At 39.4% G+C, this 18743-nt stretch overlaps 1 protein-coding gene across 2 annotated transcripts in view; it reads right to left on the bottom strand.

Moving 5' to 3' along the window:
• Positions 1-18743, bottom strand: part of MAN2A1 (mannosidase alpha class 2A member 1) — a 170584-nt gene that overhangs the window by 116226 nt on the left and 35615 nt on the right. For both annotated transcript variants that reach the window (XM_026498478.4, XM_044383966.3), the window contains exon 4: positions 13554-13725. In XM_026498478.4, the coding sequence (XP_026354263.1) occupies positions 13554-13725 (172 nt within the window). The remainder of the gene's footprint in view (positions 1-13553; positions 13726-18743) is intronic.

Raw genomic sequence — 18743 nt, 5'->3', positions numbered from 1 at the left:
AAGCATGAAATGTTATTTAAGAATATTTCCCATATTAGATGGCTCAATTAATCATTTCTTATTTTTTTAAGATTTTATTTATGAGAGAGAGAGAAAGAGAGAGAGCATGAGTGGGGGGAGTGGCAGAGGGAGAGGGAGAAGCAGACTCCCCACTGAGGAGGGAGCCTGACACGGGGCTCAACGTCAGGGACCTGGGATCATGACCTGAGCTAAAGGCAGACACTTAATGGATTGAGGCATCCAAGCACCCTTCAATTAATCATTTCTGTAAAGTTTTTTTTGTTTGTTTTTTTTTAAGATTTTATTTATTTAACAGAGAGAGAGAACAGGAACAGAGGGTAGCAGCAAAGGGAGAGGGAGAAGTAGACTCCCGGCTGAGCAGGAAGCCTGACACAGGACTCAATCCCAAGGCCTGGGGATCATGACCGGAGCCAAAGGCAGACACTTAACTGACTGAGCCACCCAGGTGCCCCATTTCCGTAAAGTTTCAGTAAGAGGATATTCTTTATGCAAACTAGTGCAGCCACTCTGGAAAACAGTTTGGAGCATCCTTAAAAAGTTAATAATAGGACTACCCTAAACCCAGCATTGCACTAGGTATTTACCAAAAGATACAAAAATACTAATTCAAAGGGATACACATACCCCAAAGTTTACAGCAGCATTATCAACAACAGCCAAATTATGGGAAGACCCTAAATGTCCATCAACTGATGAATGGATAAAGGTCTCTCTCTCTCCCTCTCTCTCTCTCTCTCTCTCTCTCACACACACACACACACACACACACACACACACACACACTGGAATATTACTCAGCCATAAAAAAGAATGAAATCTTGCCATTTGCAACAACGTGGATAGAGCCAGAGCGTATTATGCTAAGCGAAACAGACAAAGACAAATACCACATGATTTCACTCACATGTGGAATTCAAGACACAAAACAAAACAAATGATCATGGCGGCGGGAAGAGAGGGGGTAAACCAAGAAAGAGACTCTTAACTACAGAGAACAAACTGATGGTTACCAGAGGGGGGATGGATGTGTAAAATAGGTGATGGGGATTAAGAAGTGCACTTTCTGTGATGAGCACTGAGTGTTGCATGTAAGTGTTGAACCATTATATTGTACACCTGAAACTAATATTACAATGTATGTTAACTGGAATTTAAGGAAAAACTTAAGAAAAATAAAAAAGAAAACCAAAAAAAAGATTTTAATATTTCACCGGAGAGTGAACATTACTTCATTTTCTCATTTTCCAAAACAAAATTAATAAAATGCTCATTCATAATGAATCAGAAAATACATGAGATTAAAGAATAAAATTTTCATTCTTTGCACATAGCTGTCCAATTTTCCCAGCACCATTTATTGAAGAGACTGTCTTTTTTCCACTGGAGGTTTTCTCCTGCTTTGTCAAAGATTAGGTGCCCAAAGAGCCGAGGGTCCATTTCTGGGTTCTCTATTCTGTTCCATTGGTCTATGTGTCTGTTTTTGTGCCAGTACCATCCTGTCTTTGTGATCACAGCTTTGTAGTACAGCTCGAAATCTGGCAATGTGATACCCCCAGCTTTATTTTTCCTTTTCAACATTTCCTTGGTGATTCGGGGCCTTTTCTGGTTCCACACAAATTTAAAGGCTGTTTGTTGAACTCTTTGAAAAATGTCATTGGTATTTTGATCGGGATGGCATTGAAAGCGTAGATTGCCCTGCATAGCATACACATTTTAACTATGTTTATTCTTCCGATCCACGAGCATGGAATATTTTTCCATCTTTTTGTGTCTTCTTCAATGTCTTTCAAGAGTGATCTGTAGTTTCTAGAATATAGATCCTTTACCTCTCTGGTTAATTCTGAGATAATGTGTGATTCTTGGTGATATTGTAAATGGAATGGATTCCCTAATCTCTTTCTTCAGTCTCATTATTCGTGTATAGAAATGCAACTGATTTCTGAGCATTGATTTTGTATCCCGCCACATTACTGAATTGCTCTATAACTTCTAGTAGTTTGGGGGTGGATTCTTTTGGGTTTTCCATACAGAGTATCATGTCATCTGAGAAGAGAGACAGTTTGACTTCTTCTTTGCCGATTTGGATACCTTTTATCCCTTTTTGTTGTCTGATTGCTGTTGCAAGGACTTCTAGTACTATGTTGAATAATAATGGCGAGAGTGGGCATCCTTGTCGTGTTCCTGATCTTAAGGGAAAGGCTTTCAGCTTTTCCCCGTTGAGAATGATATTCACTGTAGGCTTTTCATAGATGGTTTTTATGAGATTGAGGAATGTACCCTCTATCTCTACACTCTGAAGGGTTTTAATCAAGAAAGGATGCTGTATTTTGTCAAATGCTTTTTCTGCATCAATTGAGAGGATCATATGGTTCTTGACTCTTTTCTTTTTGATATGATCTATCACACTGATCGATTTGCGAATGTTGAACCACCTTTGCATCCCAGGGATGAATCCCACTTGGTCATGATGGATAATCCTTTTAATGTACTGTTGGATCCTATTAGCTAGGATCTTGTTGAGAATTTTGGCGTCCATATTCATCAGGGATATCGGTCTGTAATTCTCTGTTTTGATGGGGTCTTTGCCTGGTTTGGGGATCAAGGTAATATTGGCCCCACAGAATGAGTCTGGTAGTTTTCCTTCTGTTTCTATTTTTTTAAACAGCGTCAGGAGAATAGGTATTATTTCTCCTTTGACTGTTCGGTAGAATTCCTCGGGGAAGCCGTCAGGCCCTGGACTCTTGTTTTTGGGGAGGTTTTTGATCACTGCTTCAATCTCTTCATAATTAATCGGTCTGTTTAAATAATCAATTTCTCACACCATACACAAAGATAAACTCCAAATGGATGAAAGACCTTGATGTGAGACAGGAATCCATCAAAGTCATAGAGGAGAACATAGGCTGCAACCTCTTTGACATCGGCCACAGCAACTTTTTTCATTACACATCTCGAAAGGCAAGAGAAACAAAAGAAAAAATGAACTTGTGGGACTTCGTCAAGATAAAAAGCTTCTGCACAGCCAAGGAAACAGTCAAAAAAAACTAAGAGGCAGCCCACGGAATGGGAGAAGATATTTGCAAATGACACTACAGATAAAAGACTGGTATCCAAGATCTACAAAGAACTTCTCAAACTCAATACCCAAGAAACACATAATCAAATCAAAAAATGGGCAGAAAATATGAACAGACACTTTTCCAATGAAGACATACAAATGGCTAACAGACACATGAAAAAATGTTCAACATCATTAGCCATCAGGGAAATTCAAATCAAAACCACATTGAGACACCACCTTACACTAGTTAGAATGGCAAAAATTGACAAGGCAAGAAACAACAAATGTTGGAGAGGATGTGGAGAAAGGGGATCCCTCTTACACTGTCGGTGGGAGTGCAAGTTGGTACAGCCACTTTGGAAAACAATGTGGAGATACCTTAAAAAGTTAAAAATTGAGCTACCCTATGGTCCAGCCATTGACTACTGGGTATTTACCCCAAAGATACAGACGTAGTGACGAGAAGGGCCATATGCACTCCAATGTTCATAGCAGCATTGTCCACAATAGCCAAAGCATGGAAGGAACCGAGATGCCCTTCAACAGATGACTGGATTAAGAAGATGTGGTCCATATATACAATGGAATATTACTCGGCCATCAGAAAGAACGATTTCACAACATTTGTAGCAACATGGACGGCACTGGAGGAGATTATGCTAAGTGAAATAAGTCAAGCAGAGAAAGACAATTACCATATGGTTTCACTCATTTATGGAACATAAGAAATAGCAGGAAGATCGGTAGGAGAACGAAGGCAAGTATGAAGGGGGGATAAACAGAAAGGGGAATGAACCATGAGAGACTGTGGACTCTGGGAAACAATCTGAGGGCTTCAGAGGGGAGGGGGTGGGGGAATGGGATAGGCTGGTGATGGGTATTAAGGAGGGCACATATTGCATGGTGCACTGGGTGTTATACTCAAATGGTGAATCATGGAACATTGCATCAAAAACTAAGGATATACTGTATGGTGACTAACATAATAAAAATTATAAAAAATAAATGTAAAAATCTACTCACTATCTTGTTATAAATGCATAGGGGGTTATGGTAGACACAGTTTTTCACCAACTTATTTTGCTTAATACTATACCATGCACAGCTTTCCATGTTAATAAACAGACTTATCATCATGTTTATGGCCATACTGTATTTTTTAAAGGACCTTTAATTGCGATAACAACACACAATACACACGTGTTTGGCTTGATCAGTTTTGACCCGTGTTCATATCCCTGTAATCACCACTGAAAACAAGACACAGACTATTTCCGTTAACTCAACTCAGAGTGTTCCTTCATGCCCCTTTCCAATCACTTCCTGCCTCAACTGTTCCAAAAAAGAAAGACATTCTTATTTCATGATTTCTGTCACAATAGATAAGTTTAACTACTCTTAGACTCCATAAAGTAAAATCATACAATATTTACTTGTCTCTGTCAGGCTTTGTTTGCTTACATGTTCAGTAGATTCATCCATATTACTATGTATTTCAGTAATTCATTCTTTTTCATTGCTGGGCAGTATTCCACTGCACCGATATGCCACATGTTTTCATCTATTATTATCTTGTTGATGGACATTTGAATTACTATGAAAGATTCTGCTATGAAAATGTCTAAACAAGTCTTTTTTCTGAGCATGTTTTCATTTCTCTTAGGTAAATTCCCAGCAGGGGACTCCTCGGTCTCATTATGTAGGTTTTACACTGGACAACTCCGGCGGCTTTTCAGAAGGCAACTGTCCCATTTTACTTTCCCACTGGCAACATAAGAGTTCCAGTTGCTGCACATTCTTGTCAACTCTTGGTGTTATCTGGCTTTCTGATTTTAGCCATTCTAAAGGGTTTGGGATAGGATCTTGTAGTAGTTATAATTTGCATCTTCTTGACATTAACCAGCCTGAGCACACACCGTCCTCCACAATGCTGCAGCCTCATAAACTTCTTTCAGGTGTTTGAACACGCCAAGCCCTTGCTAATCCCTGGCCCATCATCACAATTCTCCTTTCATAACCTGGAATTCCTTCCCCACCCCCTGGCTAATTCTAAACTCCTTGCAGGTTTCAGCCTGAATACCACCTGCTTCAGGAAGCCTCCCAAGACACCCTTCTTGCTTCCATAGAAGGTAACACTTTATTGTGATACTACGTTTAATTACATGGCTTCCCTGTTCTGCCTTGAAGACTGGAATCAGGTCTGTCTTCCTCATCTCCTGTATCCCTGGAATCTAGCACAGTACATATCTGTTGAATGAATGATGGAGTAAATAAGGGAAGGCTTTGGAAATAAGGTAATGTTTCAGCTGAGTCTTGAAAAATGAGTAAGACTGAGATTATCCAGTGCACAAAAGGAAAAAAAAAATCTAAGCTCAACTCATGGGCAAATTCCTAAACAAGAAATAGCATGTTCCTGAGGACACCCACGTGGCTCAGCAGGATGAAGAGTAGAGTACGAGAGTACGAGGCAGGAAGTGATCAGAGGTAAGGACGGACAAGCAGGGAGGAATCCCGTCAAGAGCCAGTGTGTGCCTGGCAAAAGAGATGGGTCTGTACCTTTTGACACTGAAGCATCACCAAAGCATCTTAAAGCCACGAAGTGACATGGACAGAATCACATATTAGAAACCTAATCTGTTGGGAGAAATGGAGGACACCTGGAAGAGACAGAGCTAGAAACAGGAAGACCAGCTGGAGGGTTTCATAACAGCAGGGAACAATGAGTAATGGGGATGGAGCTGGGGTTCAGAGCACAGAAATCTTAAGAGGCATAACTAACAAGGCTAAGGGGACTGACTGGATGTGGCCTGAATGGCAGATGGAAAGGCAGAGCACAAAATGCTTCCCAGCACTGGTTCTGGGGCAAGGCCGCCTGGCTCTGGTCCTCATGCCCCACTTACTAGCTGGAGGATGCTAGGCACGTTCCTTAATGCCCCTGCCTCAGAGTCCTCATAAGGAAACTTACCTCATCTTAACTCATAAGAAAGCTATAGGACCAACTGCATAAATACATGTCAGTGCATACAACATGCCCGGTATACATGAAGCGCTCAGGAAGTGTTAGCTGTAACTTTTACCATTAAGTAGGGATAAAAGAAGTTGAGGTTGGAAGCAGCCCAAACACCTAGTAATTAAAGCAACAGCGTGGATGAGCCTGCAGGATGAAGAGAAGCAAAGGGTACGACCCTATGGGCGAGAAAGGGACATGGAGGAAGTGAGGACAGGAGGAAATTGAGGGGATGAAAAAGGAATGCTCAGCAATGCAGGAAGACAAACAGGAGAGAAAGAGCTCTGGGTCACAGAAGACAAAAACAGAAAGAATTTCAAGGACAGTGGTGTGGTCAGTGTTGACACTGCAAAGAAAGCCTTCGGCGCGACCGAGGAAACAGCCAGTGGACAGAGCAGTGAGAATCCCTCATGGCTTTTGCCATGATCCATGACGTAAACAGGAGCCCGCAGCGGAAGTGACTGAGGGGCAGGTAACGTTATGCAAGCTGCCTCACTGGAAATGAACTGGGAGTGGAGGAGGTGACGGTGGAATACATACTTTTCCAAATACATATATGCTGCTGCTTCAACTATTAGAACTAAAATTATTCTAGACACCGGTGAATTGCTTTGAGTCCTTTGATGAAATGCTATGTATCTTTAGGCCCTAAACTCAATCCAAATCTGCGATTTACTCTGAACATCACAAGACACACTGTAACTTATCATTGCTCTGCAAATTTTACAGCAGCCTTCGGTCAAAATACCGTAAAATTTGACCGTATAAACCGTATAATAAATTAACCTGTATGAGAACTTTGAAGGTACACTTTTATAGTGAAACCTGAAATGTACATCAATAAGTTTGGATTTGTATTATTTAAGAATGTGATCTCAAACATTTCTCTGATTTCAATAAGCAAACAGATAGTTAAGATAAGCAAACAGATAGTTAAGAAAATAGGGTACAAGTTTCACTTAAACATAAACCTAGGAAAAAAGATGTAAGAGAATGATAGAAAGATTAAAGATTTTGTATTCTTGGGGCACCTGGGTGGCTCAGCTGGTTAAGCGTCTGCCTTCGGCTCAGGTCATGATCCTGGGGTCCTGGGATCAAGTCCGTGTTGGGCTCCCTGCTCAGCGGGGAGTCTGCTCGTCCCTCTCCTTCTGGCCCTCCCCTCTCCCCCCTCCCAGCTAGTGCTCTCTCTCTCTCACCCACGCACTCTTTCTCAAATAAATAACCTTAAAAAAAAAAAAAAAAAGATTTTGCATTCTTGACAAAGCAATGAAATCCAGCAATGTGGTGAAGATAAAATATTTTCATTAACCGTAATTTCAATAAGCCATTCACTGATGATACCTTTCCTCCCAGCACACTTGTGAAGCCTTACCTCAGACCAAAATGCCCACGAAGAAGCTGGTCACGACTGTGGTGAACAAACAAACTATTCTAGGCTCCAACTACTCACTGGGTTTCTTCACTGAACACCAGTCTCAACAGCAAGAGCACATGCACCGTAAAAACTGCTTCAGGGTCTCAGAGCCCAGAGAGGAAAAATGAGTCTGTAATGTGCTGGGTGCTAGTCAAAGGGAATGCTAAGGCTAATGTTTCAGCTGCTTGGCTCTGAATAAGGATTCACATTTTGATGTATTATAAACATCATGCAGTATTTAACTGCATTTAGCCAAAAAATATTCAAATATGAAGCCTAAAAAGTAAAAGGAATGTTAACATCCTAGTCATTTTCAAAAATAAAACAAGCATAGACAGAAAATGTGCTGATTATTTAACGGGAGGCAGTTTCTTTTAAATCCACTGGATATGTGTTACAAGTAGGCACCACGACTATAATTGATTAAATTACTTTGAATCACAAAAAAAGAAAAAAGCTAGATGTTGTTTGCATGGATCTCCCTTTAGTTAACTAGATTCTCATTTTTCAAAGCTTATAGAGCTGAATACTGCTGCCACAGGGGGTGAGAATCAAACAAGTCACTGCTAGAATAGATTATGGGGATCATTTGAGTTATGTTTCTGTTAAGTTCCCACAATCAATTGGTATTCTTCAGGGACAATAAAAGCTTACATGGAACTCTGCTGGAATTAACAGGTTCTGTTCTGCAACAGCTAGCTTGCAAATTTAGGTACAGACATATAATCCATAGACTCATCTTCAAAAAGGAAAAAATAAGCCATTGCATAAGCATTATACTAGCAGTCAAAAAAATCCTATCAGTAACACCACTCAGTACAAGCTCAGAATTTTAAATCCTGAGAGCACACCTATACATCTACTAACTTTCCCCCAAACATACATTTAGGCAAGAAATACTAAGAATGCTGTGTTTAAGTAAGTAGGGAAACTGCTATCACCTTAGTGCCACAGATAAATGTAATAAGTGAATAAATGTGAACGATTATACCAAGAAGGGAGAAAACTTTAACAAAGCCTGACCAGAAACAAAACTCATTGGCCCTAATGTTGCTATAAAACATTTTCTTTGGGGCGCCTGGGTGGCTCAGTTGGTAAAGCGTGTGACTTTGTCTCAGGTCATGATCTCGGGGTCCTGGGATTGAGCACCACGTCAGGCTCCAAGCTCAGCAATGGGGGGTCTGCTTGTTCCTCTGCTCCTGCCCCTCCCTCCACTCGTGCTCTCTCTGTCTCTCCCTCAAATAAATAAAACCTTAAAAAAAAACAAAATCAACAAAAAGAACAAACAAAAACAATATTTTCTTCAAGCAAAAGGATATCATCAAGATAAGGCCTATATACCAGAATATTTCCCATTGCCAAAATAGCATCTGTCAAAAGAAGTTTAAGACAAATGAATTGAGCGTTAGATTCTAATCTGCATTCCCACTCCCAACATCTTACCATTCTCTATCCTTAATCTTAAATTGAATCCCATGAAATTGATAATTCTGTACATCAAAAATGGTGAAATATTGGCAGTTTCATACAGCTCAACCTAAGTAAAATGGCCAACGGAGTAGAAAAAGAGAGATGTGCACCCAGCTAAAGTAAGGGGAAGGGGACTATCCTCATGCCATAAAACTGGTGGCATTTCTGACAGATACTACGCAGATGAAACTAAAATAATTCAAGTACCGACTTGCCATTGCCCTACAAGCAATATCAACATGGAGTCCCAAATCATAAAGAGAAAGGACTCTGAGAAGGACTCTGAGAGATTTGGGCAACAGCCCCTAATTTGGAGGGCCAAGGACTGAAGCAAAGCTGTATCTTAGGACAGACACTAATCACTGTCTCCATACTTCAACCTGAGGGCTCTTGAGAGCCCCATCCTACAGAGAAGCCTCTGACCCTTAGGTCCTCACTGCTGCAGAGGGCAGCTCCCTAATGCAGCCGTGCTGGGAGGGATCAAGCATGGCCTCACCTTACGAAAAGCAGCGGCAGCAACCCCAGTTTCCTTCGGAGGTAGCTGGACTCCCTCCTATACTCTGGGGAAGCAGGACCTTCAGACAGGCCAAAGCTCTTACTTGGCTTACACATCACAAAAGAGAAAGCTAAATGAAGAAAGCTAATCGTGGCCTCCGCAGCCTCACCCAGCAGAGAGCAAACACTTCATGAATCTCCCCATCTTCCCACAGCCCCAGCTCCTCTCTTCCCCCGGCCACTCCTATTCATGACAGGAACATCTTCTCCAGCTGCTGAGTCCCTGATGCTCATGTGATCTTTCAGAATCCAGCTCTCCAACAAAGGATCTGAGGGGAAATACATCAGCCAGCTTTCTTCTTTGCCAACAACACCTGCCGACTCTGGAGAGGAAATACACTGGGAGACTCTCCTGGGCACACAAAGCTGAGGACTGCAAGTCCAGGCTTAACGACGGGCTGAAAGAAAATGAGAGGCCATGCTACAGGGATCACAGGGACCATGTCACAGGACAGGAAGAGTCTTGTGAATGCACCAGGGCTGTGAGGGATGACCCGCAACCTTCCCTCTACGTCCGCCTCCCCTGCTTCCATCTGTCCACACTCGTTTCACTCTCTAACGACTCAGAACGCTGGGCAGTAATATACCAATTAGCTGAGCTCAGGTCATAGCTGGCCTGTCTGACCTGAGGCAGGAAGATGGAGGATCTGACGGGGGTGAGAGACCATTTCCCAAAAGGAAATCAGGGGGAATGGACGCTGGCCAGTCAATATTAACCAACACCCACAACAAGGAAACAAAGTATTTAGTTAGAACAGGAAGGAACTGGGGCCAGTTACACTCTCTGTTTTGGGACAGATTCCAGGTGTATGTACATGTTATTGTTCAAGGATGAATAAAAAGGAGGAAAACACTTGGACCTACGGGGTACAACATAAAGAATGCAGAACAGAGGGATAAAAAACAAACAAACAAACAAACACGGTTAAAACCAATCATTCAGAGCCAGAAAAGAACACATTTCATACCCCAGAGAACTGAATCTGAGGTGGGGAAAAAAGAACGCTTAAGAAAAGTCTCTCAAACATAGTAAATATAACAAAGAAATCAAAAATGCATGTGCAAAAGAGAGACTCAGTAACTAGAAAATTTAATCCCCAAACAAAGGAAATAAAAACAGTACCCAGTAAGAGCAGAAAACATAAGCCGAAGATATGTTTGAATTGACAGATGGAAAATTTAATAATAAGTTATACCTAGAGACAAGGTCAACATTTAGAATTTTATGGATAAAATTTTAAAAATCCTAAAAATGTCTGAGTGGAGAGGTGGAGGGGAAGGTTATCTTCACTGAAGCAATACATTAAAAAGCTTTTTTAAGAAAGAAAGCACATATTTTATAGTTAAATTCTTTTATTACAAGACGGAGAGTCTCAGGATGACTTTGGAAATCAACTCTACACCGCGCATCCAAGAGAAATACTCCAAGTGACAAGTAAAAGTGAAAATAACACGAGCTCTTAATATTTATTAAGGACTTAAAATACACCAGGCATTGGGCTAAGCATTTATTTGTATTCATTCGATCCTCATAAAAACCAAATAAAATAGGTCCCAATATTTTCCCCACTTGACAAATGAAGAAAATGAGGTAATTTGTCCGAAGTTCACACAGCAGATGGGAGTTGCCAGAATCTGAACCCAGGTAGCCTGGTCCAGGGCCCAGCCATTTGAACTACGGTTCTAAACAGACTCTCTCTAAAGTAAACAGAGCAGCAGAGAGCAGGCAAGTCTAAACAAACTACAAGTGAATGACAGTAACGGTAATTTCAGTTATGAAAAGGAGAAAAGACAGTTATTTGTCAAGGTGAGAGTCAGAATTTACGATCAAGAAAAAGAAATACTCAGCCCAGAAGTGCCCAAACCTTGCAGCTCTCGCCCCACTGCAGATGTTCAGGAAGTAGTTGCAGAATGAACGAACGAATGCACTAATAAGCAAAGACCAGGCATGGACCCCTAGGTATTTAAAAAAAACTGAATTTAAAAAAATAATAAAATCCCTAAAAATAAAAGGAAGCTGACAGGGGAACAGTGGCAAAAAAAAAAAAAAAAATGTATAGCCACTTCTGCTATAAATGATTGTTTCAAAAACAAAAATTTGTTCCGAAGTGAATGATTATATTAGGGAGTAAATTTTGTATTGCTTAAGTGAAATTCTGTCCCTGAGAAAAAGTAAGAAAACTGCACCCAGCTGAACCCAGCCACATAGGGATACACACACACACACACACACACACACGCACACCCCTCCAAGGTCTACCAGCTACCTCCGTTCACTGCCTGTGTTCACAACCGTCCATATATGCCAAACAACTTGCTGTCAGATTTCAGATAATCCACTTTCTACCACTTTGCACTAACTCACAATCTGTACCCCTTCTGACACCCATGTCTACAAGCAAACTTCAGGTCTTTTATTGTAGCATTTATGTATTTCTTAACCACCTAACATATGTAAAACTCTACCAGCATCTTTATTAGGTTCCCATCTCGTGTGTGTGTGTGTGTGTGTGTGTGTGTGTGTGTATCACTAGCAAAGTTTTTGAATGTTGTGCCCTATTAAGAAAAAAAAAAGGTCTGATGGATAATGATGGAAAACCAATTCTCTCCAAATTATCTTTAAATGTTTGTGTCAACTTCCATCAAAATCCTTTTCTTTTTTGATATGGTAGAAGAATTTAACAAATTAATTCTAAAGCTCTTTGGGAAAATTAAGTGGTCACTTATTAAAAGAATTTTTCAGTAAAGAAAGACAAGGGGAGATTTAAATTGTCCGTTAATGAAACAGATCTTGAAGCCAAAACAATTAGAGTCAAGCAGAAAAGTCCATGAAAGAGGTTAGAAAATCCAGAAATCAATGCGTATTTAAATACAATAAAGATGGCACTTCAAATCAGTAGGGGAAAAAAAGGACAATTTAAATCTGAGGGCAGCAGCAGAGCACAGCATGGGAGGGAACTGCCTGTGGGGCTGGACAGGCTGCCCTGGATGGCATACCAGCGAGGCGTGTCCCAGCTGGGTGACCCCAGACGCCCAGTGTCTTTATCTGTAAAATGAGGACAGTCATTGTACCTACTTCACAGGACTGCTGCGAGGATTATCAGTTATCATTTGTGAAGTGCTCAGAACAGGCACTAAAACAGTAAGTGCTATATATGTGATATTAAATAAATAAAAGAAAGCAATTCATGCTACGATAATCCTTAAACTCTTGGGAGCAGAGGGGAAGGACACATAGGGAACAGAATCTCCCATCATACCACATTAAAAAGATAAATTTCAGCATTTTAAAAACTGATAAAAAAATTAAACTGGGGGAAATAAAGGACTGTTTGTCTGATCTTTAGATTGGGAAAGACCTTCTAAAATAGGACAGTAAAGCATATCAAGAAAACAGATTAATATGTTTGATTACATAAAAATTTTTAAGTCTGTATATCAAACACTAAGAATTAAGAAAATAACTTGAGGGAAAATAAGGGTTGACGTATGTGTGTATAAACTTACAAATTGGTAAGAAAAAAGTACACCATTGAACAATTCACAAAAAACCTTGCCTGTATATATGAGAAAATATGCAATGCTATCAGTAATCAAAAATTCAAATTAAAATATTTCAAACATCAAATTGGTCAAAGTTTTAGAAAAAAATTATATTGGTGGCCAACTAGGCAGAGACAATGGTACGATGCTATGTGGAAGATAGAAGAATACTCTGAAACAATCTTTCCAGGGGTCACTTTGATTATATGCTTCAAAAACCGTTTAAAATATTAAGCCCCTTTGACCTAGTAATTCAATTTCTGGGACAAAGTTAGAACATAAGGATTTCAATAGAAAAGTTTCAAGTCACTTTTTCAGAGATGAACCAGAATCAAGGAAAAAAGGATGTGAAGAAATATTTTAAGTCTCAGATATAAGGCTAAGAATTTTTACCTTCTAAAAATTCAACACCTGTTTCACTGTATAATTAATGGTTAATATTACCAAATTGCAAAAAACAAAAAAACAGTTTTAAAACAAACCTTTTAACAGCATCCTTCTTCGGCTTATCTATAGTATCCCACCACTTTGAAAGGTAAGAAATCTCAGACCACATAAATTTTCTCCGTGAGTCTTCTTTCAGCTTGATGACCATGTTATTAAAAATATACTGAGTCATCTCTCTAAAGTAGTCATCAAAAGTCTTCAACCAACCTAAATCAAGACACAAATATACAACAAAGGTCTGATTCATATGTCTGATTTCAACTCAGTCACATTCCATTGCATCACCTTTGGATAGCCTTAGATGTTTCGCTCATATGAAGACACATTTAAAAATCTCAGAAGTGTTTCAAGTAGTGAAATTCCATTTCAATGGGCATGAAACTCAAAAGTCACTAATGACAAAAATACTCTGAAAAATGCACAAATTCAGATAGAAATGAGAAAAAAAATGAGAGAAATGATCTGAGGACGAAAAGCATTTATTTATGCTTAATAATTATAGTATCGAATTCAATTATTTATAATTTATCTCTAATATAAGGAATTTGCTTTAATTCTAAAAATCTGAACCGCATTAACTAGCTGGCAGTCCTACTCATAATGTGGAATCAAAACTGTATCCTTTCATACCACATCTGAAATTCCCTACCCATTTTAGTAAGTTCAATTAAGAAAAAGAAAATCACAAGTACAAACTGTATCTAAAAGCCAGCAGCAAAGCAGTAAGGTAATTAAGAGCACTATTACGAGCACAGAGAAGTAGAATTCTGCCAAGAACAGGCATTAGTTTCCAAAGGCTGTAAATCAGTCCATTTTTTGGAAGCACAAACTGACACCAATCAAACAAGTGCATACATGTACGTCAAGTCTTTTTCAAAAGAAAATTGTAGATACTGAGGACTTAGTTCTCGGACTCTTCCTACTTCTCAAATATCCCGGAAATTTTCTCTAAAGATATTTGCAATTTCACTACAAAGAAACGTCTTTTTATAAGATTTTATTTATTTGACAGAGAGAGAGCACGCGCGCACAAGCCGGGGGAGCAGCAGGCAGTGGGAGAGGGAGAAGCAGCCTCCCAATGCGGGGCTCGATCCCAAGACCCTGGGATCATGACCTGAGCCAAAGGCAGATGCTTAATGACTGAGCCACCCAGGCGCCCCATCACTATAAAGAAATATTTTTAACAAGACCTGTAGGTCTAAGCACAGCCGTATCCAGCAGAGCATTAAAGCGACGTGATGAGCTGCCGAGGCAGAATCTTACCCAGCTACCTACCGGCCAAGTGGACCCTCCAGAGAACCACCTCTTATCTACGAAATCTTCTCTACACCCAGGCTAAACTACTGCTCTGTTTTTCCCAAACCTCAAACATGTGGGAAGACTAAAATAATAAGGGGCCAACTGGTTAGTTCTTTTGTCTATAATTAATATCTGAAATATACTATATTTAATATTTAATTCTGGAAAAATATTAAAAATCTGCTAGGGCAGAGAAGACAATACAACTATTTTGACAATGTAAATATGAGCTTCTGAAAAGAGCAGTGCCACTCTGACTGTATTTCTCCCTTTTGCTCTACCTAAAATCTATTCATTCATTCCACAGTTATTTAGTGAGCAGGTACAAAGTGACAGGTAGGAAGCTAGACGCCACAGAGGAATACAGCGTAAAATGTTCTTTACAGGATTTTCTTGATCTGGGGCACTTTTAAGTACTTTTAAAGTCACCAAAGAATACTATGTGGATAATTCAACTTTTCCATATTTAAATAAAAAGCCTGTACATATAGAAAATTCAAAGATAGCTCACGAAATAGTGGTTTGCAAAGAATCCCATCTTGCCAGGAGTACAAACTTGGACTCCTGCCCTAGAGCGTGGAGCCAAGATCCACATCTGGATTCCCAAGGACAAGCAAAGAAAACCCAACCTACCCCTAGAATGCTCTAACTGGCTGCTGACGATGCCAACATCCAAGACAAAAAACATCAAGTGCTCAGACCTGAGCCCAGGATATAACAGGACTTTATAAATATTAGTTGCTATTATTATTATCATCTTTATCAGTCTCTAATTGCCCCTTCCCCATCTCTCCAATCAAAACAAGTAAAAGAGGAAATAAAAGATATTTCTAACATCTAAATTTTGAAAAGTACACATTTATTTAAAACATTTAAATAAACTCTTCCACATCTTACACATATTGGTAACCCAAAACTTTGGTTTGCAAAGAAATTCATTCTATGTCCCTGTTATGGGCTGAATTGCATCCCCTCAAAATGCCTGTGTTGAAATCCTAAACCTCAGTACCTCAGAATGTGACTATATCTGGAGACAGGGTCTTTCAAGAGGTGATGAAGGTACAACAAGGTCACGAGGGTGGGCCCTAATCCATTATGTCCTTACAAGAAAAAGCAATTAGGACACAGACGCACACAGAGGGAAGACCACGTGAAGACAGAGGGCTATCCGCAAGCCAAGATGAGAGGCCTTCTGAAGAAACCAACACTGCTGACACCTTGATTCTGGACTTCCAGTGTTCAGAACTGTAAGGAAATAAATTTCTGTTGCTTAAGCCATCTAGTCTGTAGTACTTTGGGATGGCAGGCCTAGCAAACTAATATAGCCCTAGAAAAAGTCAGTGTGGTTAACTTCCCAAAACAAAGGTTGCAATGTGGGGAGAATTTTGTAATATTTAATTTAACATATATCTACCTCCATATTGCAAGACTGAGCTAAAATCAAATGTATGCAAGTGACATCCATTTCTGCACCATGCTATTATTACATATATGTAAGGACCATGTAAATCTTGAAATGGCTCCGTGAAAATCATTGTCTTTAAGACATCACACATAACTTCTACCTAAATTTTAACAAAGGTCAACACTAAGCCCTAATTATTTGGCTATTAACTCAATAAAAGAAAAGAACTATGAACAATGGAATGACTCCAAAATTAACTTAATAAAACTCTAGTGAACTAGCACAGAAAGCAAATTTAAAAGAAATCTCCTTTATGAAGATGAAAAGTAACAGGTTTTTTTTCTTTTTAAGTACAATTACTTGTTTTCATCAGTTATAATTTGTTATTAGCTAAGACCCTTTCAAAGAATAGTTTATCACAGGAGTTTTCATAAAGAAATCACAGTGACTGATTAATCCATTTTGCCTTGAACACTTCATTTGCCCTTCAACAATCATGCATGAAATATGTCAAAGATATTTACGTGAGCTACAATACATGCTTAGAGATGTCACCTTAAAAGCCTTCCATAAAACTCATCTATAATAGATATTAATATCACTACAATATAGCACAATTAATGAAGAATGAACTAAAAGATAGCCCCTTGAAGCTTTCAATGTTGAGTAATATAACAGTAAATTAGCTTTTATTGCTCTTATACAATAGAGTAATCAAGTATTCCCTTTTACACCGAATTGGCTCTTTCTTTTCCTCAATTACTGTAAAACTACAATTGTATATTAACGTGAGACCAATCAGAAAGATAGTATTTTACGAAAGGTTGTATGGGATGATTTTTTGTGACATAAAATTATATTCCTACCTCTGGATTTAATAATCTTAGGACATTGAGTTGCAAACTGATTTACTTAAGTGGTCAATTCACAGCCTTTTTCTTTCCCTTGAATACACTTGGAAATTGAACCAGGGCTAGAATAGCACGAAGAATACCTTTCCATTTATTCTTTTTCCTCTCTAACAACACTCTAACCATAAAACATGTAATCACCATTTTTAAGTAAGTGCGGAAATATCTGAAACAAAGAATACATAATTAGAAGTTCTATAAAGCAGGCATAACTCCAAATTTGTTATCACTATTTTATCATAAAAAATTTTAAGTTCTAAAATATAAAGCCTAATAAAGTTGACAACTCTACCACTTATTTTTAATGCATGTGAATACTTAAGCACCTTGTAACTGTTCACTGACAAAACGCTATTTTTTAAAATTGACTCTTGATCTAGCTCCAAAGTCTAAAGACTTTGTGGTGCTCTGATCTCTCAAGGGACACTTAGTTGTATTTGGTTCAAGGGCGTACACAGCAGCAATTTAGGACGTAGGCAAAGGTATCCCTTCCTGAGCCCCAGACACTTAAGGGATTTTCCCATTCTTCCTCTGACCGCATTCTTTTCACACAATAAATCCCCAAAGTCGAGAACCTGCCCACCCAGAGCCTGCCCTGACCTGCCCTTCTGAGTACCAGGGCCCAGAAATCTGTGTTCAAACATCCCCAAGCCAGTTTCTAGAGCCCACCACGGTTCTTCTATAGCTCTTTCTATAGGGCAGTCGACCTGCATGTGGTATCCTCCCTAGCCTGAGCAATGGGCAGGGGGGATGCAGTTTGCAGGGGTGCGGGAAGAGTGCTGGGGTATCTGCAAGCAAAGAAGGGCCTGGTTGAGGACAGGGCCATTTCTGGGAGACTGGGCTGGGCTACGATAGGCTGGCTCTTCCCCCACGCACCAACACATTCCGGTGGAGAACCGGAGCGTGGTCAACCTCAACCCACACACAGCCTTCCTGATAAAGGTGCTGTTTCTCAAGGCAGGAGGAAAAGACATATTTTTATTTAGCAATGTATCAGTTTGATTTACAACTTTTAAATGTTTATACAAAGGGTCTGAGGGTCTCCAGGTATTTCTTCCCCAGCTCCTACAAATTTGAGAACCTATAACCTGAGCTTCAAAGCAGTCAATTCTCATGAAGCCAGCACCTGCTATGAAACCTAACCTGTCAAGAATTCAGTAAGTATGTGATAGATGAGATGAATGAGATGTATGGCCAAAAGGATAGGGGGAAAAAAGGTATATGAAGTATAAATATATTACCCCAACTAGAAATGAAACCAAAGGAAAAGACACCACACACATACACAATTAGCTCTAATAAATTCGTTGTCTGTTCTGATGCTAACCTAATAACCTTTGGCCATTATCTTTTAAGGTTCTATTTTATATTTAAAAAAACTCTGTCAGCCCTAAGATGATTTAAAACACACATCCCAAAGAAGGCATGCCCCTCAAATCATTGCTACACCGTTGTGATTTTAACTGCTACAATAGTGATTTTTTTAATGACTGCATTTATTCTACTCAAAGTTAAATAGGTACCAACTGTTAAGAAAACATAATAAATTTTGAATCAAAAATAATTATATCTAGATAATAAACATGTAAAAACTACAACTTAAATTTCAT

This window comes from Ursus arctos, unplaced genomic scaffold, assembly GCF_023065955.2.
Source record: "Ursus arctos isolate Adak ecotype North America unplaced genomic scaffold, UrsArc2.0 scaffold_5, whole genome shotgun sequence".
Lineage (NCBI taxonomy): Eukaryota > Metazoa > Chordata > Mammalia > Carnivora > Ursidae > Ursus > Ursus arctos.
This window is presented reverse-complemented; position numbering and strand designations above follow the sequence as displayed.